Below are 23,735 nucleotides of genomic sequence, written 5' to 3' on the forward strand. Positions count from 1 at the left end.
ATCATGTTAATGATTCCTTATGTGTCTTAAGGAAAATATAAGAAATAAAATTCTTGAGCGCCAGTTAATGTCCCCAACCATGGAACAGAATTTTTATTAATTTTGATCTGACAGTAAGTGATTTTTGAATTTTTTTTGTCTTTTGGATGTAATAGTGCTTTATTCTTTCACAGCATTTTTTGAAATTGACATGCTGTCAGTTAACTAAATGTAAAACAATTCCTGTAGCAACAGAGACACCTGAGGTGTCAGTAAAGGATGAGGGAGGAATCTTATTGAAACTTCTCAAATATTGAAAGGCCTAGATAGAGTGGACATGGAGAGGATGTTTCCAATGGTGGAGAGTCTCAGTCTCAGAATACCGAGTTGTCTCTTTTGAACAGACATGAGGAGGAATTTCTTTAGCCAGAGGGCAGTGAATCTGAAAGTCCTTGCCATTCAGGGCTGTGGAGATCAAGTCATTAATTTAAATATATTTAAAGCAGAAGTTGATATGTTTTTGATCAGTAAGGGTGTCAAAGATTACAAGGGAGAAGGCAGGAGAACAGGGTTGAGAGAGATAATAACTCAGCTATGGTGAAAAGGCGGGGCAGACTTGATGGGCCAGTAGCCTAATTCTGTTCCTATGTCTTATGAGCAGACTGCTATGCAGATTTTGAAAAGGTGCAAAGATGACACCATTTTATCCTGGGTGACATTCAACCTCCCTAATACTGAATGGCACCTCCTTAGAGCAAAAGGTTCAGATGGAGCAGAATTTGTTATGTGTGTGTCCAGGAAGGATTTCTGATGCAATCTCTGCACAAGCCAACTAGGGGAGAGGTCATACTGGATGCCAGTTGATGAGTGGTAGCCTGGGGCGTGGCTTAGCTCTTTGCAAAACATTAACTATCCAATTTGCAGTTAGTTTTGGGGACATTTGTCTCGAAAGATCCATTTCTGAGAAACAGATGCAGATAGGGGTGAGATACAACCCTATCTCTAGGTTATTATCTCTAGATAGTGTACTATCTGATACTAGGTTGTATGTAGCTCCAGGAAATTTCTATTTCTGAACCATCTGTTCATTGCTCTGAGGTATCTAACAATTGCACTGAAGTATTGTGATTGAAATGTACACTGTCTAGTATGGTGTGGGCATCAGCCTGTCCTATAAAAGCCTGTCCTGTCCATGGTGTATTTGGAATATGAGGAGGAAGACACAGAAATTTTGTGTTTTTCAATTGTGCCAAAATTATGCATGTCTGTTATAAATAAAGCTCTGTATTTATAACAGGTATGAGCATAATCAAATCATAACAAAAGAAATGAAAGCAGGAATAGACTATTTGCCCATTGCCACTACTTTGCTATGCAGTTATTTTTTTATTATTTCTTTTACTTTCAAATGGTTTTGTTTATTATCAGAATGTATACAGTATATAATCTGACTTACTTAGTCTTCGCAGACATCCACAGAAAACAGAACCCCAAATGAATGACGGAAAAACATTATAATGCCAAAGCCCCCTCTCCCCCCATGCAAGCAGCAGCAAAGCATCAACCTCCCCACTCCATCCATTTCAGCAAAAAAGCATCAGTCCCCACCACCCACTATGCAATAGCAAAGCTCCAAACAGAAATCGTGATCTGCAGTCAGCAAAATCTATTGTTTACCCGACAGTTTGACATGCCACAGACATTCTCTCTCTCTCTCTCTCTCTCACTCTCACTCTCTGTCTCATTCTCACACACACAAGGGACAGGCTTATGTCACCCATTTCACAGCAAAAGGGGAGACTCAAAATTGCTGTTATGATGTTACAGTCTGCTGTGTTGTTTCTTATTCTGAGATTCTCCGACTCAAAAATCAGCAGCAAGCCTCCCTACCGTAGAGAAAGAGATAGCAGTCATTTGACTACAGAGAGCCCCGTCCACAGCATCCGCCACCACAAAATCCTGATGTTCCTTCTCCTTTGACACATCAGGCCTGGAATCAGTCATCCACTAGCTGTGCAGGGCTGATCCCAGTGTCTTCCATGTACTAGGGCTGTGTACCAGGGCCACACCCTGGCATCTTTCTTGTACTGACTCCCATGTTCTTTGATTGCTTTAATATCCAAAAATCTACTGGTGTTTATTTTGGTATACGCAATGACTGAGCCTTCACTCCGGTATGAGATGTTTTTAGTCAGGCATGACATCATCCTTGCATCTGCCATGTAACAGCTTGCAAAAATTCAATAAAATTACTTCTCATTCTTCTAAAGTCTGGTGAGTATAGGTCCAGTCCATTTAATTGGTTAGTCTGGAGACTTTGAGAAGATCTTCCCATGTCATTTGTATCCATTGACTTTTTGATTAGCCATAATTGGAATGGTGGTTGGATTTTTGTGTTCCGGTTGTGCAGTTTAGATGAAAGTGTTCTAGCAGGCTATATTTGGTATTCAATGACTATACTGTTATATACAAGAGAGGACATTGTATTTGGTGATGATTACTATGCAGTAAGGATAATTAAAGGATTCAGACAGTTTGCTGTAAAATTAAATCCATTTTGTTTATTACAATCCTCTGAAATTAGATTATGGTATTTATCTGATGTAATCTCTGCACTGATGCTAAATGTTGAAATTGATGCCAACATGTTATCTCAGACAGAAGGATCAACTACTGTCACAGCAATTTACCGAAAGAAATAGTGTCTTCACTTTGCATAAGTGTGTGCACATGTGTTGAGGAGGGAGGTTGGCTGGTCTGATTATTGCTGTGTTTGTGTGAGGGGGGTCAGGGAGAGATTGGAGGGTGTGGGAGAGGATTTCTTCTTTGTTTTGAGGGGTGCTTGGTGTGTTTGTGTGTATGGAAGGGGTTGTATGTTTAGGAGAAATTTAGCATAGGTGTTGTAACTCATTTCTGTTCTGTTTCTTCTATTTAGGTGATTACATAGCTATTGGCTCAGACTGTGAAGAGCTTGGAGCTCAAATTGAGGAATATATCCTTCTTTAAATAACCTGAGATCCTGACTATCGCAGTGGCCAGAATTTGGCTGAAAAACCATATTAAATTTCTAAGTAACTAACCTTGAAAGCAGTATCAAAAAGTACATGTATTGAAAGTTGGGGTATGGAGAAATTGAGGCAGTACTGTGGTTGTTAAAAGGACCAAATGAAATTGAGACTCTTTGTTAAAGTCTATTGGTGTACTGTTCAGTTTTTTATTTCTCCTCTCCTGGATTCTGCTGTCCAGAAACTAATTGGACAATTAGGAATTTGGGGCATCGCCTAGGGGATGAACAACATTTTGTTTTTATTTCAGATTTTCAGAATCTGTAGTATTTTGTGAACTCGCGTAACATTCAGGAAACTCAGCATCACTTAATCCAGCCACTTGATTTGCAATTTCTATTAAATGGGATTTCAGGATTTTATGATGACCAAATGGTCATATTTCCAACTAGGGGTAGAGTTGTTAACTGCAGGCTCTGATGCCCTGCACCTGCTGTCCTTATCCTAGGTCATAAAGTTAGTAAGTTTGGGATCACTAGTGGTGGAAAGGCAGGCATAGCTGGGGCCCATGCTGGTGCCCATGGTTATACCTTAGGTTAGAAAGTGGGACATGCTCATTTCCATCTCAAACTCAAGTTTCCCTTTATACTATTAAATATATATTGCCCCTTATTTTAAAAAAAGTATCAAAAGTATATAGATATGAAAAGTCACTTGGGTTTGTTACAAGGTACTTTTGAAGTTCATTATATGAAAAACTGCAGAAAATATTTGTGAGGCTGTTGCCAGGATTAAAGGGCCTGGGTTATAGGGAGACGTTGACCAGGGTAGGTCTTTATTCATTGGAATATAGGAAAATGAAGGGAAAGCTTAGAGACATGTTTAAAATTATAAGAGACCTAGGTAAGATGGACAGTAACAGTTTTTCCCAAGGTAGGGGAGTCAAAAACTAGGAGACATAGATTTATAGTGAGACGGGAAAGTTTCAGAAGAGATTGAGGGACAACTTTTTCATGCGGGGGTGCTGCTTTAAAAGGGCAACAGTCATACCAGTGTTCAAGAAGAGCAGGGTGAGCTGCCTTAATGACTATCATCTAGTGCTATTCATATCTACTGTGATGAAGTGCTTTGAGAGGTTGGTCATGGCTGGAATCACTACCTGACTATGCAAGGACCTGGACCTGCTGCCATTTGCCCATTACCACAATAGGTCCACAGCAAATGAAATCTCACTGCTCTCCACTTGGCCTTGGATCACATGGACAATAGTAATACTTATGTCAGGCTGCTGTTTATTGAGTACAACTCAGCATTCAATACAATCATACCCTCAGTTCTAATTAACAAGCTCCAAAACCTGAGCCTCTATACCCGCCTCTGCAACTGGATCCTTGACTTCCTCACCAGGAGACCACATTCAGTGAAGATCATCGGAAAAAACATCTCTTCGCTGACAACACTAGTGAACCTCGAGGATGCGTACTTAGCCCACTGCCCTACTCTCCACGCACAACTGTGGCCAGGCACAGCTCAAGTGTCATCTATAAATTTGCTGATGACAGAACTATTGTTGGCAGAATTTCAGATAGTGATGAAGAGGGGTACAAGAGTGAGATAGATTATCTGTTTTGAGTGGTGTCGCAACAATAACCTTGCGTTCATTGTCAATAGGACCAAGAAATTGTGGATTTCAGTAAGAAGTCAAGGGAACACACACCAGTCATCATCGAGGGATCTGCAGGGGAAAGTGTGATCAATTTCAAGTCCCTGGGTGTCAACATCTTAACATATTGATGCAATGACAAAGAAGGCGCAAAAGCAGCTACATTTCATTAGAAATTTGAGAAGACTTGGTATGTCACCAAAGACTCACAGATTTCTGTACCATGGAGAGCACTCTAACTGGTTACATCACCGTCTGGTATGGAGAGGCCCATTGCACAGGATTGGAAATAGCTGCAGAAAGTTCTCAAAAGTCTCAAAAGGGCTGCATTCATCGTTAAGGACACCCATCACAGAGGACATGCCCTCTTATTGCTACCATCAAGGAAGAGGTACAGGACAACACACACTCAACGTTTCAGGAACAGCTTCTTCCCCTCTGCTGTCAGATTTCTGAATGAACAGTGAACCCATTAACACTACCTTTTTTTTGCTTTCTTATACTAATTTAGTGTTTTGTATATATTTCCTATTGTAACTTAGAAGTTTTTTCAATGTCCTGTTGCTGCAAATCAAATTTCATGACAAATGCCAGTGATAGTAAACCTGATTCTGATACTGTGAGTAAATGGAAGGAGCTGCCTGAGGAATTAGTTGAGGCAGGTACAGTAGTATCATTAAGAAGCACTTGTATAAATACATAGAAGAGAGAGACCAACAGTAGGAAATTGGACCTGGCTAAGTGGACATTGAGGTTGGTGGGGCCTGTAAGTGTGTTCTATGACTCCTGTTAAATTTTTACAATATTTGTTTTCTTATTATTGAAATAGCAATAATCTAGGTTAGCTGTAGAATGATTTTTTTGCATAAACTTCCTGGTATTCAATTAGTAATAATCTAATACTATTTTTAACAAAAGTTATAACTTGAGTTTCCTTAACAGTTTCTAACGTGTGTATCAAGAATTTAAAAACACAGATATGAAATATAAAAACAGAGTGAGGAGCAGAATTGCAAATTTAAAAGATTCAAAGAACCCCAATCTGAGGAGGAATGTCCTATGTGGGAATATTGCACCAGATAGACTGGCAAAAATGACTGCAGAGGTAAGCTAACATTATTCATTTAATTTCAACTTTAATTATCAACCAGAACAATATTGAACTTTTCACTCAGTCAATGGGTTCACAACCCAAAGGTTATTGGTGTCTTGTTGATGACTTAAAGACACTGTGTGTATAGTTGCTGAATACAAACTACTCCATTTGTACCAGCGTTTTATTTGTTGTTGTTGGGGTAATTCATTTACTTGGATACATATTTATTCCCAGTGAGGTTGTTAGTATCAGAGCTAGTAGAAATCAAATGGGAACTACTCGAATCTTGAAAGAGTTACTGGAGGAGGGAGATAGTGGCAAATAGTTGAGGAATATGGATAGTTGCTGGTGGGATGGTGAAAGGGGGGAGGAAAAGGGAGAAATCTTGGCGGGTTGTCCATTTTAGCATTTGACAACTATTGTATAATTTTTCTCTGGGAGATGATGGGTACTGTTGGTGGCTCTTTGTCACTGAAGCTAAGTTTGATACAGATTTTTATTTTATTACTTGTTGTGTATTGTTTTAAAAAGTAATAATTATACAAAAACTTTAAAGATTTAGTTGAGTCATGGTATTACTCTTTCTCATTGTGACCAATGTAGAAATCTGACTGCTTTATAAATAATTCCACTTCACTGTAAAGCAGATAGTCAAATGTTTTACTGGAGCTTTAATACTGTAAATGTAAGCTGATGCAGTGAATTATGTATTCTTAATTTATGAATGTCCATTTTATGTGATGTTTTGTTGTCTTCTTTCTGAAATTTCATCACCCAATGTCTAGTCCTTCACCTTAATTATTCTTTTCGTTATATTGAATAATTCTCTGAAGTTAGTCAGACAAATCCCTGCTGCCCTTGATTAGCCTCTACCTTACCCAGAGATGGTTTCCATTAACTTCCCCACTACCTGTAATAGTCATAGTTTCTTTGTTTATCCTATAAATACAGTGGATTCTGGTCGAATGGGTCATTGGTTAATCAGCGTAGTCGCTTATTTGGGAGAACTCTTAAAGAACCAAAACTAATCGAGAAAATAGCTAGGATTCCCTTTGTTTATTTGGAACACTATGCTGCTTAATTGGGACAGGAGATTATTGTCGTACAGTTTCTATCTAGTGTCAGTTGTGTGTACTTATGTGGCTGTTAGACACTGCACCATGCTTCAAGCAAACTGTTTTTTAAATAGTGTCAGATGCGAGTCTTTGTGTTCAAAAAACAGTGATTTTTGTCACTGCTAGGTGGCAAGAAATAAGCAGTAAGATAATTCAGAACTGTCTTGTGCACTGTGGTTTCAAGCATTCAGGTTTGGAGGTGCCAGAATGGCCAGGAGTGAAAATGAAACAATTTCACTACTTCAACAAGTTATGAACTACAAAGAATTTGCAGATATTAACAATCATTGTGAATGTTACAATGAAAATGAAGATTTGGAGGATGCAATCATTAAAAGCATTGTATGAAGGCAGTTCATTAGCTGCACTAGGTGTCTTTGCTGATTTTGTTAATTTACAGTCAATCAAAAGGGCAAGGCAGGATACACTGGATGAATTCCTCAATTGATAACTATTAAGAACTATTACAGTTTTCTAGTACTGTAGTAGTGTTCTAATTCATTCTGTATTTCTTTTAAATACATAATTTGTTACTTAGGTAAATGGTAGTTTGTCTTTCTTTATACCTTTTTAACTATTTTCATGAAGCCAATTGGGACACCTGCTTAATTGGGCCAAAGTATACTGGTTTCAATGTGTCCCAATTAACCAGAATCCTCTGTATATGTAGGAATAGTAACAATCTTTTAACCTTAACTGGACAACTGAACAGCATGCTGTAGTTTGCAAGCAGGCATGATCATGTAATTAAACATCACATGAGCAATATATGACTAAATGGCATTTGGTCAAATTTTAAATGATCAAACCTCCAAGAATGTGTAATGATAGAAGTGGCAACTATTTACAAGAGAAGAATTCTGTCTTTAAACCTATAGAAATTGAACCTATTGAGTAAAATTACTTTAAATTTCATAGTTCAGACAAATCCTGGTACCTTTTAAAAGCACTCAAATCGCCATTAGAAAGACAGAGGTTTGCACTCTTAAACAAGGGGTTGAGATTAGCTTTCACTTGTCTAGAGCTCTACTACCAGGAGATTATCCACATTTTCCCTTTCATTTTTAAAACTTTGAAAAGCTGCATATTTTTCCCTGTGCTTTATTAAAGGGATTGGAGTTGATAAATCACTTAATTACGATTGATTGCATTTTGGAAAGGAGCATGGATTAATCATTATTAGATCAGAGGGAATGCGGGAGGATTGGAGATTTAACTAACAATGAATTATTCAAGATACAGGTGAGATTTAATGTACTGTGAAAATCAAAAGTAATTCGACCATGGACCAATATGGTTAAAAAGAATTGATTAGATTCAACCAGAGTTAATACACAATTTTAAAGTTACAATTATCAATACAGAAATGAATAAAAATTAAATCTACCTATTCTAGTGCTGGCAAGAAGGAAGATTGCTGTTTATGATGGATTATAAGTAGCAAGGGCCCCAAAGTACCTCAGCCAAAGCAAGATTTAATTTTCAATGTTTCAATGTTCTAAGTTGCATCACTCCCTCACTGTGATACCAAACTGCTGTTTGTTCTGCAGCTGTTTTTTTTCCTAAAAGCTTTGTTAAATTTTTATTCCTACACTAACATTTCACAAAAATATCTAAATAGTAAATGCTTTTCACTTCAGAGCAATCAGTTTGTCCTGATACATTCTCCAATAAATACATTCTCATGAGTACAAGAACTTGTAGTTCTCCTGCCTTTGACTGTGTAAATATTTCCTCACCTGTTACAGTGGAGAATACCATATAATCATGATTCTTACCTTGTTGTACCAGTATTTCTAATTTAGCTTCGAATTTAACTTGGCACAATGTACTGTTCTTGTGTCCCTTTATGGCCACTGCCATGGTTCAAATTTTTACTTGTGTTGGTAGTAAGGGAGGCAAGTACAAGGTTGGTATTCATTTCAAGAGGACATAGAATATAAAAACAAAGACTTAATGCTGAGGCATTTTATGGCATTGCTTATGAGGAAGGATCTCATTGAAGCCCATTGAATATTGAAAAGCCTAGATAGAGTGGACATGGAGAGGATGTTTCAAACAGTGGGAGAGCCTAGCATCAGAGGGAACATCCTCAGAACAGAAAGCCATTTAAAACAGATGAGAAAGAATTTCTTTAATTAGAGGGTAGTGAGTCTTTGGAATTGCCACAAACAGCTCTGGAGGCTTAGTCTTTGGGTATATTGATAGTGGATGTTAATAGCTTCTTGATTAGCAAGGGTGTCAAAAGTTAAGGGGATTCATAGTATCATAGAATCGTAGAACTCTACAGCACAGAAATAGACCTGTCGGACCACTTAGTCTATGCCAAACCATTAATTTGCCTAGTCCCATTGAACTACACCCAGATCATACCCCTCCCATCCATGTACTTATCCAATTTTCCAAATGTTAAGATCGAACCTGCGTGCAGCACTTGAGCTGGCAGCTCGTTCCACACTCTCAACACCTACGTGACCTCCTGTTCCGCTTAAGCAGTTCATCTTTCACCCTTAAAACGATTACCTCTAGTTGTAGCCTCACCCAATCTCAATAGAAAATGCCTGCTTGTATATACTCTATATATATTCCTTATAATTTTGTATACCTCTACCAAATCTCCCCTCAGTCTTCTACATTCTAGGAAATAAAAGTTCTAACTTATTCATCCTTTCCCTCAAGTCCCGGCAATATCCTTGTAAATTTTCTCTGTACTCTTTCAACCTTATTTACATCTTTCCTGTAGGTAGTGACCAAAACTGCACACAGTACTCCAAGCAACACACACAAAATGCTGGAGGAACTCAGTAGGCCAGGCAGCATCTATGGAAAGAAGTACAGTCGACATTTCGAGCTGAGACCCTTCGTCAGGACAGAAGAAAAAAAGATGAGGTGTAAATTTAAAAGGTGGGGGAGGGGAGAATAAAACAAGGTGATAGGTGAAAGCGGAAGAGGGAGGAATGAAGAGCTGGGAAGTCAATCGGTGAAAGAGATACAGGGCTGGAGAAGAGGTAGTCTGATAGAAGGGAACTGAAGGCCATGGAAGAAAGAAAAGGAGGGAGGAGCACCAGAGGCAGGCGAAGTGCAGGCAAGGAGATAAGGTGAGAGAGGGGAAAGGGGATGGGGAATGGTGAAGGAGAGGTGGAGGGGGTGGGCCATTACCGGAAGTTTGAGAAATCTATGTTCATGTCATCAGGTTGGAGGCTACCCAGACGGAATATAAGCTGTTGTTCCTCTAACCTAAGTGTGGCCTTATCGTGACAGTAGAGGAGGCCATGGATTGACATCGGAATGGGAATGAGAAGTGGAATTAAAATGGGTGGCCACTGGAAGATCCCACTTCTTCTGGCGGATGGAGCGTAGGTGCTCGGCAAAGCAGTCTCCCAATCTACATCGGGTCTCACCAGTATACAGGAAGCCACACTGGGAGCACCAGACCCCAACAGACTCACAGGTGAAGTGTTGGCTCACCTCGAAGGGCGTTTTGGAGCCCTGACTGGTAGTGAGGGAAGAGGTGTAGCACTTGTTCTGCTTGCAAGGATAAGTGCCAGGAGGGAGATCAGTGGGGAAGGACGAATGGACAATATCTGCAGAAAGCAGAAAATTGAGGTGAGGGAAAGATGTGCTTGGTGGTGGGATCCCATTGGCGAAGGGAAATGTTCCAGAGGATTATGTCCTGCTGCATGTGGACATTGGTAGGGTGGTAGGATTCTACAAGTAACAGGGTGGGAAGAGGTATAGTCCAGGTTCCTGTAAGAGTTCGTGGACATGGAATCTATAAAAGTGAAGCAAAGCAGCAGCAAGGTTGTGGACTCTGTACAGATTACAGAGGAGGAATTGTTTGCTGTCTTGAGAAAAATAGGTTGCATAAATCCCCAGGACTTAACAAAGTGTTCCCTTGGATCCTGTGGGAGGCTAGTTGAGAAATTGCAAAGTTTTAGCAGAGATATTTAAAACATCTTTAGCCATGGGTAAGGTGCCTGAGGATTGGGGGATAGCTAATGTTGTTCTGTTGCTTAAGAAAGCCTGTAAAAATAAGCCAGAAAATTACAGGCCAGTGAGCCTGATATTAGTAATGGGAAGGTCATTGAATGGTATTCTAAGGGACCAAATATATAAGTATTTGGATAGACAGTGACTGATTCGGGATAGTCAACTTGGCTTTGTGCATGGTAGGTCATGACTAATTAATCTTTTTTTCAAGGAAGCTACCAAGAAAGTTGGTGAAAGAAGGCAATGGATGTTTTCTCATGGACTTTAAGAAGGCCTTTGACAAGGTCTCACATGAGAGGTTGGTCACGGAGGTTCAGTCGCTTGGCATTTAAGATGAGGTAGTAAATTGGATTAGACATTGGCTTTATGGGAGAAGCCAGAGAGGTAGTAGTAGATGGTTGCCTCTTTGACTGAAGGCTTGTGATTAGTGGGGTGTCACAAGGATCAATGCTGGGTCCATTGCTGTTTGTCATCCATACAATGATCTAGATAATAACGTGGTGAAGTGGATCAGCAAATTTGAGGATGATACCAAGATTAGGGATGTAGTGGACAGTGAGGAAGACTATCAAGCTTGCAGTGGGACGTGGACTAGCTAGAAAAATGGCAGTAAAAGTGGCAGACGGTACTTATGCAGACAAGTGTGAGTTACAGCTACACTTTGGGAGGACCAACCTGGGTAAGCTTTACACGGTGTGTGGTAGAACACTGAGGAGTGTGGTAGAACAAAGAAAGCTTTTGACATAACGGCCTTCATAAATCAGTGTATTGAGTACAAGAGTTGGGATGCTATGTTGAAATTGTATAAGATGTTGGTGAGGCCTAATTTATTTATTCCCCTCCCCAGTTCAGTCCCTTTCTACCAACATCCGTGACACTTCACACTCTCCGGATCTTTTCAATAATTTCAGTTCCCTGGCCGCCATCATCTTATTTTCACTATGGATATCCTGTCCCTGAAACCTCCATTCCCACACCAGGTTGGACACCAGAACCAACCAGTTCCCCTCCACCACCACTCTCCTCCGCCTTGCGGAACTTGTCCTCACTCTTAATTTCTCCTTTGGCCCTTCCCACTTCCTTCAAACAAAAGGTGAAACTGTGGGTACTTGCATGGGTGCCAGCTATGCCTGCCTTTTTATTGGCTACATGGAACAGTCTGTGTTCCAAGACTATACTGGAGTCACACTTAACAAGTACACCTTTGCCAGAACATAACCTGTTCCCATCCACACTTGCCAGATCCTTTCTGATACCATCAAAAATTGGCCGTTCCCTGTTTAAAATCTTAACCCGAGGACCAGACCTCTCCTTTTCCATAATTATCTTGAAACTAATGGCATCATGATTACTAGATGAAAAATGTTCCCCTACACAAACTTGTTACCTGCCTTGTTTCATTCCCTAATAGAAGATCAGGTATTCATTGGGCTGAATGGCCTAATTCTGTTCCTATATCTTATGGTCGTATTTTACCAGTATATATTTTTTTGTAGGGCTCACAAAAACAGTTACCAAGATGCAACATATCCAGCTTGTTAAGAAGATAGAAATCCATGAATTCATGGAATATAGTTGGTTAGATAAAAACTTTACTCATGACACAAAGCAAAAGATGATGGCAAATGGAATTTCGTGGTTTGGTAGATAGAAACATAGAAAAACCTACAGCCCTTCGGCCCACAAAGCTGTGCCGAACATGTCCTTACCTTAGAAATTACCTAGGGTTACCCATAGCCGTCTGTTTTTCTGAGGTCCATGTACCTGTCCAAGAGTCTCTTAAAAAGGCCCTAATATATCTGCCTCCACCACCGTCGCTGGCAGCCCATTCCACGCACTCAACACTCTCTGTGTGAAAAAACATCGCTGACATCTCCTCTGTACCTACTTCCAAGCACCTTAAAATTGTGCCCTCTCGTGCTAGCCATTTCAGCCCTGGGAAAAAGCCTCTGACTATCCACACAATCAATGCCTCTTATCATCTTATACACCTCTGTCAGTTCACCTCTCATTCTCTGTCGCTCCAAGGAGAAAAGGCTGAGTTTACTCAACCTATTCTTGTAAAGCATGCTCCCCAATCCAGGCAACATCCTCTGCACCCTTTCTATGGTTTCCACATCCTTCCTGTAGTGAGGTGACCAGAACTAAGTACTCCAACGGGGGTCTGACCAGGCTACTGTATAACTGCAACATTGCCTCTTGGCTGCTAAACTCAATCCCACGCTTGATGAAGACCAATGCACCGCATGCCTTCTTAATCACAGCGTCAACCTGCACAGCAGCTTTGAGTGTCCTATGGACTCGGATCCCAGATTCCTCTGATCCTTCACATTGCCAAAAGTGTTACCATTAATATTATATTCTGCCATCATATTTGACTTATCAAAATGAACCACCTCACACTTATCTGGGTTGAACTCCACCTGCCACTTCTCAGCCCAGTTTTGCATCCTAACACTGTCCCGCTGTAAGCTCTGACAGCCCTCCACACTATCCATAACACCCCCAACCTTTGTGTCACCAGCAAATCTATTACCCCAATCCTTCACTTCCTCATCCAGGTCATTTATAAAAATCACGATGAGTAGGGGGTCCCAGAACAGTTCCCTGAGGCACACCACTGGTGACTGACCTCCGTGCAGAATGTGTCCCGTCTACAACCTCTCTTGCCTTCTGTGGGAAAGCCAGTTCTGGATGCACAAAGCAATGTGTCCTTGGATCCCATGCCTCCTTAATTTCTCAATAAGCCTAAGCATCAAGCTAAACTGCCTGGAGTCAGCTGCTAGAAACTTATAATGATGGTGAAAACATGATGATTTAGAATGGTGAAATGAACAAAAGCATGACAAATGGAAGTCAATACAGAAAAGTAAAATGAATCCACTTTTGGTGATCTAATACAAAATGGCATCATTTTGAAAGGATCTAATTCAAAATAATCTAACTTTGAAAGAAGAAAGATTATGATGTTTTTAATCACAAAATTTTAAAATCACAAAACTGATGTGATAGTTTCCTTTAAAAAGGATATAAAACTTACTTGGGTTTATAATCAATAGTGCACAGGAGAGTTTACTGGTACGTTATCGCAATGAGAAGATGACTTCCATCATGAACAAAATTTGGAAGAGTTAGCACAATTCTTCTTGGAATAGAAGGTTAAGAAATGCTCTAATAAAGACTTTAAGATTGCAGTTAGGTTACAGAGAAATTCTTCTCTCTAATGGCTGAGCAAAAATTAGAGGGTGATGCAACCAGTTAGAATGTTTTCCACAGTGCAGATATTGGTGAGAGTCTTTGGTGACATAACAAGTCTCCTCAAACTCTTTTATAAGGTATAGCTGCTGTCATGTCATCTTTGTAATTCATTAATATATTGGGTCCAGGATAGGTCAGCTGCTGCGATGTCTGGCATTGTGAGCTTCAGTTCTGAATGCTGTTTACTTGCTTTTATTGTTTGCACTATTTGTTTTTCTCTCTCTGCACACTGGGTGTTTGGATGGTCTGCTTTTGTTTTTAATGGCTTCAATTGGGGTTCATTATTTCGTGGCTTCTTGTAAGGAGATAAATCTCAAAGTTGTACAGAATATACGTACTTTGTTAATAAAATGTACTTTGAACATTGGCCTTACTGACTTGAGTGACACCACTCAACCAGCCTTTTTGATCTATCTTGCTGCTGTACGCCTCATCATTCCATCTGAAATTCTGCCAACAATAGTATCATTGGCAAATTTATAGATGGTGTTTGAGCTGTGCCTAGCAATACAGTTGTGGGTGTTGAGAGAGTAGATCTGTAGCTAACCATGCTGCCTTCAGTGGTTGATTGTCAGTGAGAAGGAGCTGTTGTTATTTCCAAACTGCAGTGACTGTGGTCTCCTGGTAGGGAAGTCAAGGATCTTGTTGCAGAGGCAGGTAGAGGCCCAGGTTTTGAAGTTTGTTAACTGTGTTGCATACTGAGCTGTCAGAAAGAAACAGTAGCCTGATAGAAGTATTGCTATCCAAGGCCGAGTGGAGAGCAGGAGAGATTTCATCTGCTGAAGACCTATTGTGGTAGTAGGCAAATTGCACTAGGTCCAAGTCCTTGCTTAGGCAGGAGTTGATTTTGGCAATGATAGGGAAGGCTGTTTTGTGCCTGCTGATTACACTGTGCAGCTCCTCCAGTGCCTGCCTGATGTGGAATGTGCACCACTACCAGGATGTTGGGGAACACTGCTTTGGCAGATAAAAAGAACAACGTTTGACTGCTTGATGTTCCGGGTTGGGTAAGCATTACTGAGACAGAACTGCCATGTCTGAGCACCATGATGAGTTAATCATAAAGCATACTACACCTCCTCTCCCTTTAAAAGACTGAGCTCTCCTGTATTTGAGGAGAATGGTGAAGCCATCAGGCTGCAGAGCTGTGTCCAAAATGGCAGGGCTGAGCAATATTTCCATGAAACAGAGTACACAGCAGTCTCTGATGTCCCTTTTATACAGCAGTCTTTTTCCCGAGACAGTACATGTGGCAACAGAATAGTCGGGAGTTGGGGAGGGGGGTCTAAAGCCTCTTTGTGTCAGTTGTACCTGTAGTGCAGCACACCTTCCCTGCTTCTGTTTTCTTAAAGGGGAACTGCACTCGCAGTCTGAGACTACAGTCTGGCATCTGCCCATATCACTAGATTTGAATATCAAGAGAATTTTTATTCATCTTAAAACGATGTTGCACACTGAAGTATTGATCACTGTGTCTGTGGATTTCAGCTGTAGTAGTCCCAAGCATGAATATTTGATGATTCCCATCAGAGCTTCACACAGAGTCTCCTTTTATTGGCGCCACCTTGCAATGTTTATTGGTAATTTTGTGTCTTTGCACTGAACTGTTGCAACAAAATAACAAATTTCACATAAGTCAGTGATAATGAGTCTGATTCTCATTCTATTTAAATTAGCTGCTGTATTTGGCTATAGTTTGCAACAGTAAATCCAGTTGAGGTATTTTTATTGGCTGTAAGCATTTGACGATGTCCTGAAGTGGCAAGTGCTATCCAAATCCTAATTTGTCTGTCTGCTTTCAGTCTGATTTGTATTTAATTTGTAGATAATTTTTTGATCAATAGTGATCTTTTGAGTAGTTCATCTGCTGAATTGCCATCTCTTTTGGAGATCCTTTTCTGATTTGATTGCTTTACATAAGAACATAAGAAATAGGAGCAGGAGTAGGCCATCTGGCCCATCAAGCCTGCCCCACCATTCAATAAGATCATGGCTGACCTGTCCGTAAACTCAGCTCCATCTACCTGCCTTTTCCCCATAACCCTTAATTCCCTTACTATGTAAAAACCTATCCAACTGTTTCTTAAGTATATTTAGTGACAAAGCCTCAACCACTTCCCTGGGCAGAGAATTCCACAGATTCACCACTCTCTGGAAAAACAGTTTCTCATCATCTCTGTCCTAAATCTTCTCCCCTGGACATTGAAACTAGTTCTAGTCTCACCTACCAATGGAAACAACTTTCATACTTATATCTTATCTATCCCTTTCAAAATTTTCTATCTTTCTATAAGATCCCCTCTCATTCTTCTGAATTCCAGAGAATATAGACCCAGGTGACTCAATCTCTCCTCATAGGTTAACCCCTTCATCTCTGGAATCAACCTGGTGAACCTCCTCTGCACTGCCTCCAAAGCCAGTATATCCTCCCTCAAGTATGGAGACCAGAAATGCACACAGTACTCCAGGTGCGGCCTCACCAGTACCCTGTATATTAGCAGTATGTCCTCCCTGCTCTTGAATTCAATCCCTCTAGCAATGAAGGCCAACATTCCGTTTGCCTTCTTAATAACTCATTGCTTTGATATAAATCATTCCAGGAAATGGCAAGTGATGAACTTAAAGAAATGCGCAAGGCTTTAACCAAAGAAGCCATTCGAGAACATCAAATGGCTAAGACTGGTGGTACTGAAACTGACTTATTCAAGTGTGGCAAGTGCAAGAAGAAGAATTGCACCTATACCCAGGTAAGGGGTTGTGGATAAGAATTGCATGTTGCTAATGGAAAGGGAAATTTTTTAAAAAGAGTTAGCCTCACAGGTTTGTGAACTGTTTTCTATATCCCACAACTCTCCAGATACCCTACAAAGTTTTTAATTGACGTTAACTTGCAGAATTTTATCATTATTTTACATGATGTAATTATGTGATATTTAAATACCCAATTTACAAATTGAATCTTAGAAAGTTCAGATGTTTACTGTGTTTTCTTGAAGGTTCATTTATAAAATAATAGTCACTATGGCACAAAGGAGCTTACCATAGAACCATAGAACATTACAGCACAGAAACAGGCCTTTTGGCCCTTCTTGGCTGTGCTGAACCATTTTTCTGCCTAGTCCCACTGACCTGCACCTGGGCTATATCCCTCCAAACCCTTCTCATCTGTATCTCACCCCATCTCACTTGTATCTGCTTGTGATAAAACAATCCTGTCCATTCTCATAGCTCTCCAAAAATGGATAGGTGATTGATGGAAAATAATTTGAAGGCTTGTCGACCCCCTTCCAGGTGACAGCCTCATATGTACCTTTGGCTGTAGTTGCCCAGAACATAGGACAAAATGTCACTAGAAGTACATTTCACAGGTTTGAGATGTTCTGCCTTGCCTGTGCTTATTGCATAATTCGTAAAGCAGAAATAAAGTAGCAAAACAGCGCTTCTCCCTTCACTGCGCTGAATTTCCCCACTCATCAAAACCCTCTGGTGAAACTGAATTCCACGTTGCTTGCTGCATACATGTTAGAAACATACTTATGTATTTAAACTAATTAGAATTTCAAAGGCATGCCTCTGTCCCCACTGACTGTAACTATCTGGTTAGCAGTGTTGGATCTGGAGATAATATTTTCCAGAATGTTCTTTGGAAGTCAAGAATGAGATGCAAATCTTGGTGGTTACAACTATTTTATTAGATGTTCATAACAAAAGAATAACAGTAACACAGATGAATAACTGTAACCAACCTGCTCTACTGTAATTGGGCAGAAAAGAAAAAGGAAAAAAAAACTTGCCTCATGGGCAGTCTTTATACCGAAAAGTTTTCAAGCTGGATAAATAAGGGACAGCCTATGAGGTAACAAGGACACCTTTGATTTATGCTATATGACATCCCAGGCTTACAGGCTTAAAGAAGCTACAGAAGTACCCAACCAACTCCACTGCAGATTATTAAAATAATCTACTGAATAATTACAAATATGTGATTATTACAAAAATATAAGCAATCTTAATGAAGTTTAAATGACAAGAAAAATAACAATTTGGACTGTAATCCAGTTTTAGTTAGCAGTGACTATGCAGTTGTCACCAGCAAACAACTATTATCTCTAGTCTCTATTTCTGTTTTCATTGCTCCCAATTTCCATGTAGTAGCTTTTAAAATTAGTTTTTATATATTTTCTGAATTTCTGTTACCTATCAATTTCCTGGTTAATGTTCTGTAGAGGAAATAGCTAATGCAACTTTAACATGTTCTCTTAGGTTCAGACTCGCAGTGCTGATGAACCAATGACTACATTTGTCGTATGCAATAATTGTGGAAATAGATGGAAGGTAAGAAGATTGAGTTTGAAGTATGTAAATTTGAACAATAGCTGAGTAACTTGAATGTAAAATATAAGTTGTATATACACTCAGTGGGCACTTTATTAACTTACACCTGTGCAAATGCTCATTAATGCAAATATCTGTTCATCCAATCGTGGCAGGTATGCAGACATATTCAAAAGGTTCTGTAATTGTTCAGACCATACAATAAAGTGGGGAAAACTGTAATCTAAGTGACTTTGATGGTTTTATTTCTGTTGGTGCCAGAGTATCTGAGAAACTGCCAATCTTCTAGGATTTTCACACACAACTGTCTCTAGACTTTACAGAGAATGGTGTGAAACACAGAAAAAAACATCTAGAGAGCGGCAGTTCTGTAGACAAAAATGCCTTGTTAATGAGAGAGGTCAGAGGAGAGTGGCTGGACTGGTTCAAGCTGATAGGAAAGCGACAGTAGCTCAAAAAAAAACACCTAACAGTTGAGTGCAGGAACGTCTGAAAACACATAGCACATGGAACCTTGAAGTGTTTGGGTACAGCAGCAGAAGTCTGCTGGGTAACATACCTGTACCTAATAAACTGGCCATTGAGTGTATTCTACAGGCTATTAGATGCATCATGAAAAGTGCTTTTGTAATTTGGGAATAAGTATAGCTGCATTAAGTTTGTAATTACAGAATTTATGAACCAGAAATTAGGATGTTAAACCAATATGTTTAGCTAGGAAGTTTAAAATGTTAAGAATCTTAAACCCAAACTCTCTTCATCCTGAATAAACCCAGTTTCAATTATAACAAATATGCAGGCAACCAGTTTCCCACATGGAATTCTATTGTGTCATCCTGGCCTTTCCAAAGCTCCCTCTCTAATCCAGGAAGATAATGAATTAGTTCTTTGGTCTGGGTCTTTCACCAAATTTACAGAAGTACTTCAAAATGCAGTCAAAAAAGTTCTTGTAAACAGCAGTATGACAATTCATTTCAGAAATGTTGATTGAGACATTTGTTGGCACACTTTGTTTATATCTTTTCTTTATAAGATTTTCTTTATATCACTTCCAGAATCAGAAAGAATCAGGTTTAATATCACTGGGATATGTAATGAAATTTTGTTGCTTTGTGGCAGCAGTACAGTGCAATCATTTTTAAAACTGTAAATTAAGTAAATAGTGCAAAAAGAGGGGAAAATGGTGAGGTATTGTACATGGATTCAATGTTAGTTCAGAAATCTGATGGCAGATGCTTGCCCTTTTATTGTCAACCAATGTGAAACTATTTGTCTCTAGTATTCTATTTTTTTCTTTCCTGAATACCAGAAATATATTTGCTGCTTTCCAATAATATCTGAAAGTTTACTACCAGGACATATGCAGTCACTGCAACCACCTCATTTAGAAGCTAGAGCATGGACTTTCAAAATACAGGCAAATTGTCTGCTTTTAACCCCATTAGTTTCTCCAGGGCTTAGACTTTAAGATGTAAACATAGGAGCAGATTTAGGCCATTTCGCCCATCACATATTTGATTTCATTCAATGATTTCCAATTTATTTTCCCTCTCAACCCAAGGATACTTTAAGAACATTAATTCTTTCAATATTCTTCGTTTTCATTATACCCTTCTCTGCTGATCTTATGACAACTTGAAATGGCATATGGGTTTATGACATCCAAGAGACAGCACCTTGGAGAATGCAGTTCTTCCTCAATAGGGTACCTTCAGTCAATTTGAATCTTCTGTGTTAAGGATCTTTGAGACATAAAGATTCAAAGGCAAAGTGCTTCCTAACTGTTCTTTCTCATCTCCCCTTCACCTTGTCTTTCCAAATTGTTATCATGCTCCTCCACTCACCCAATAACTCCCTCCACTGCTTCCCCATATTTTTCTGTTTTTTCTGCTGTTCAGATATCTGACCCACAATCAGTTTTTCCATATACCTCCCCGTCTCCCTTGAGCTACCAGATAGTTTGTGAGCTTCCATGTGACCTACTATATTTGAGAACTATAAAACAAAAATAAAAATCTGCATCTGCCACTAAATTAGACATATCTGAAAGAAACAAGAGAAAATCTGCAGATGCTGGCAATCCAAGCAACACATACACAATTCTAGAGGAACTCATCAGGCCAGGCACCATCTATGGAAAAGAGTATAGTCAGTGTTTTGGGCTGGAACAGAAATTTAGCCTTTTTGGGTTTCCCAAGAGCGGACCAATTGACTTCCCCACTCCCCAACAATTCTCACACCGTGTGGTCTTCGTATACCAGATAGGACAGTGGTGCAGCAAGTAGAACCACTGATTCAGTGCTGGAGATCTGTGTGGAGTTTACATACTCTCCCTCAGACTGTGATTTTATTTAGGTGCTCCAGCTTGCTTATACGACGGGTGATTGATATGGTCGTGGCCTAAGGTAGGAGTCAATTTTAGAAAACCTAGCACATTTATTTTTCAACATAGTCCCCTCCTGCATTTACACACTTAGCCCAGCAGTCGTAAAGCATACGGATCTTGGACCTCCAGGAAGTGTCCACAGCAGGGGTGATTGATAAGTTTGTGGCCTACAGTAGAGGAGATGAGTTATACAGCTCTCTTCACATGCAGTTCAACTCTTGAGTGATTATGCAGAAAGTTTGAAGTTAATAACTCATCGGGGTGATTGATAAGTTCGTGACCTAAGGTAGAAGGAGATGCGTTATTAACTTGAAACTTTCTGCATAATCACGTCAAGTGTTGACCTGCATGTGCATGTAACGAGAGCTGTATAACTCATCTCCTTCTACTTTAGGCCACAAACTTATCAATCACTCATCTGTGGACACTTTCTGGAAGTCCAAGATCCGTATGCTCCATGACCGCTGGACTAAGTGTATAAATGTAGGAGGGGACTATGTTGGAAAATAAATGTGCTAGGTTTTCTAAAGCTGACTCCTTCTACCTTAGGCCACAAACATATCAGTCACCCTTCGTATATCCTTAAAACATGTGGATTAAAGGGTTAATTGGCTGTTGTAGATTGTTTCTAGTATATAAGTGAGTGGCAGTATCTAGGGTAGTTGATGGAAGTGTGGGGAAACAAAGAATGGGATTAATGTAGGATTAGTGTAAGTGAGTGGTTGACTGTTGGCAGGGACTTGATTGTCCAAGGAGCCTTTTTCTGTGCTGTGTTAAACGTGAAGTATTAGTCTGGGAGGAGTATTCTGTAGAATCAGGGATAAATGTACATAACTTATTATATAAATTTGAATTTCTAGTTTGGCTAGATATTCCTTGCAAAGTTTGGTGTATTAGTTTGTTTTATTATTCAGACACTGTTATCTCAGTATTCAAATATTGGTATAGTTAATATGATTGGTTAAAGCACAAAATGCTGGAAGTACTTAGTTGATCAAGCACCAAATTATTAATCATTTATCACTTTTCCTAACTTGCTCATTTCTGACACTTCCTTGTTCTGATGAGAGGTAATTGGCCTATTAGTATTACTAGCATTTTCTGTTGTTATTTCTGAATTTAGTGACTGCAGTATTGTGGCTATGGCTGGCTAACTTGATTCTTGTTTGTGATATGGTATAGCAGATTAATTTTTATTTTGCTTTTCACAGTTCTGTTGAGATCCTGAAGAAGCAGCAGAAGAGAATTCCTTGGACCAACAGTTAATGATTTTTCAGTTTCTAATTAGTTGTACAAATGAGAAGTAGAACTTCAAGAATATTTGTAGAACAATACATCCCCATGTCATTTTTGTATAAATCTAGTTTCCTTAACACCATTCTATTGTATTTTCCTTGCAAAATAGTTCACTGAAACAAAAAACTTTTCATTTATACAACCAGGCAGCATCTAAGTGTATGTAAGATTTCTTTTTATATGTAGTTTGACATTAAAGTTTTAAAAGTCCTTAAGTGTTGTTTCTTTTCTTTTGAAACATATTTTATGGCAGTTGCTCATTACCTTGCTTCATAAGCATTCTGTGAAATGATTGCAAATAAAAACATAAACCTTTTCACAAGTAAACCATCTGCTCGTAATATTACTTCTATTAATGTCTTCTGGGTTGGTGGGAGGATGGAATACCAACAGATGAAAAAATCATGTTATAGTTGTCTGACATTTGGAGTTTTGTTTTTATTTAGACATAGGAACTGAGTAGTGCTGTCATAAGTGGTACTTTGAGGAAGTAATGGACTCTTTATACTGGGAAATTCCATGATTTGGCCTCCATATTAATGAAAGAAAAGAGAATTATTTACAGGTCTTTTTATTGTCTGGACTATTGGGGGAACATGCATTTGTTTACAAACTTGTGTTCCTACAACTCCTATTTAAGTTTATTGCACAATTTAAAACAAGACTACAGCAAAATATTTAATTGCGTAATTCCTTGTTTTTTTTTGTTTCAACATGCATTTTAAACCAGTGGGTCTCATGGTAGTCACGCACAATAAGATGGGTTTTACACCAGAATTATATTCTGTAATAGTTGAATTACTTGTACAATTTCTATTGTCTTGAAACAAAATTGAAATTGAATTTATTACTAAAGTGGAGACTATTGAAGGAATTATAAAACATCTCTGGTCTACAAGGAAGGTTTGTATTAGATCAGGTATTTTCCCATGATTACAGCACACAAATTGGGAATGACTATGCCAGAGTTCTTGGAATTACTACAATTTCAACAGAAATTCAGTAGAAATGAAGATTTTACATTCATCTTTTGCCAGAGTTACAGAGTACCAGTGAAATGGAGATACACTCCCTATTTTTCTTATTTATTTACGTCCCTTGTAGGTGGCTCGTAAAACTGTGTATCACCTTGTCACAGCAAACATTGAAGAAGAAACTGATTTTACAATTTTCAAATACTTTGCAGGTGAGAACATATCAATAAATTTCTTTGAGTAAAAATTGTGTTCTGCTTGAGGCAATAATTTGGCCTAAAGATCAAGTATGTCAGTTTCATCGCTGCTAAAATTCAGTGACAGGCCTTCCTCCACATGCCCCCACATATTTTCACTATTTTTGAAATTGACAGTATAGTGATAAGAAAATTTGTGCTGAAAGTTCTGCATTAAAATTGAATCCAATGACACCAGAAATAAGGAGGGGAGTTATTTGCTTGGCTTATGAAAACAGGAAATGGTTCAGTTTCCATTGCGGAACTTTGAAACAACAGCATTGATCGCAATGCTTAGAACCTTTTTTAAGGTCCGCTATACAACGAAGTAAGATTTCTGTAAAGTCTCATGGGATTGGGATCAGAATTTTTATTTCCAACATCGCCTTATAGACTATGATA

General features: G+C 39.1%; 1 protein-coding gene across 1 annotated transcript in view; it reads left to right on the plus strand.

Annotated features, from left to right (window-relative positions):
* tcea1 (transcription elongation factor A (SII), 1) overlaps nucleotides 1-22,333 on the plus strand; it is a 48,547-nt gene extending 26,214 nt beyond the window's left edge. The window contains exons 6-10 of the mRNA XM_073042307.1: nucleotides 2,915-2,971; nucleotides 5,598-5,752; nucleotides 16,707-16,853; nucleotides 18,370-18,441; nucleotides 22,039-22,333. Of these exons, the coding sequence (XP_072898408.1) occupies nucleotides 2,915-2,971; nucleotides 5,598-5,752; nucleotides 16,707-16,853; nucleotides 18,370-18,441; nucleotides 22,039-22,047 (440 nt within the window). The 3' untranslated portion in view covers nucleotides 22,048-22,333. The remainder of the gene's footprint in view (nucleotides 1-2,914; nucleotides 2,972-5,597; nucleotides 5,753-16,706; nucleotides 16,854-18,369; nucleotides 18,442-22,038) is intronic.
* Nucleotides 22,334-23,735: the final 1,402 nt, after the last annotated feature.

Source organism: Hemitrygon akajei, chromosome 1 (assembly GCF_048418815.1).
Source record: "Hemitrygon akajei chromosome 1, sHemAka1.3, whole genome shotgun sequence".
NCBI lineage: Eukaryota > Metazoa > Chordata > Chondrichthyes > Myliobatiformes > Dasyatidae > Hemitrygon > Hemitrygon akajei.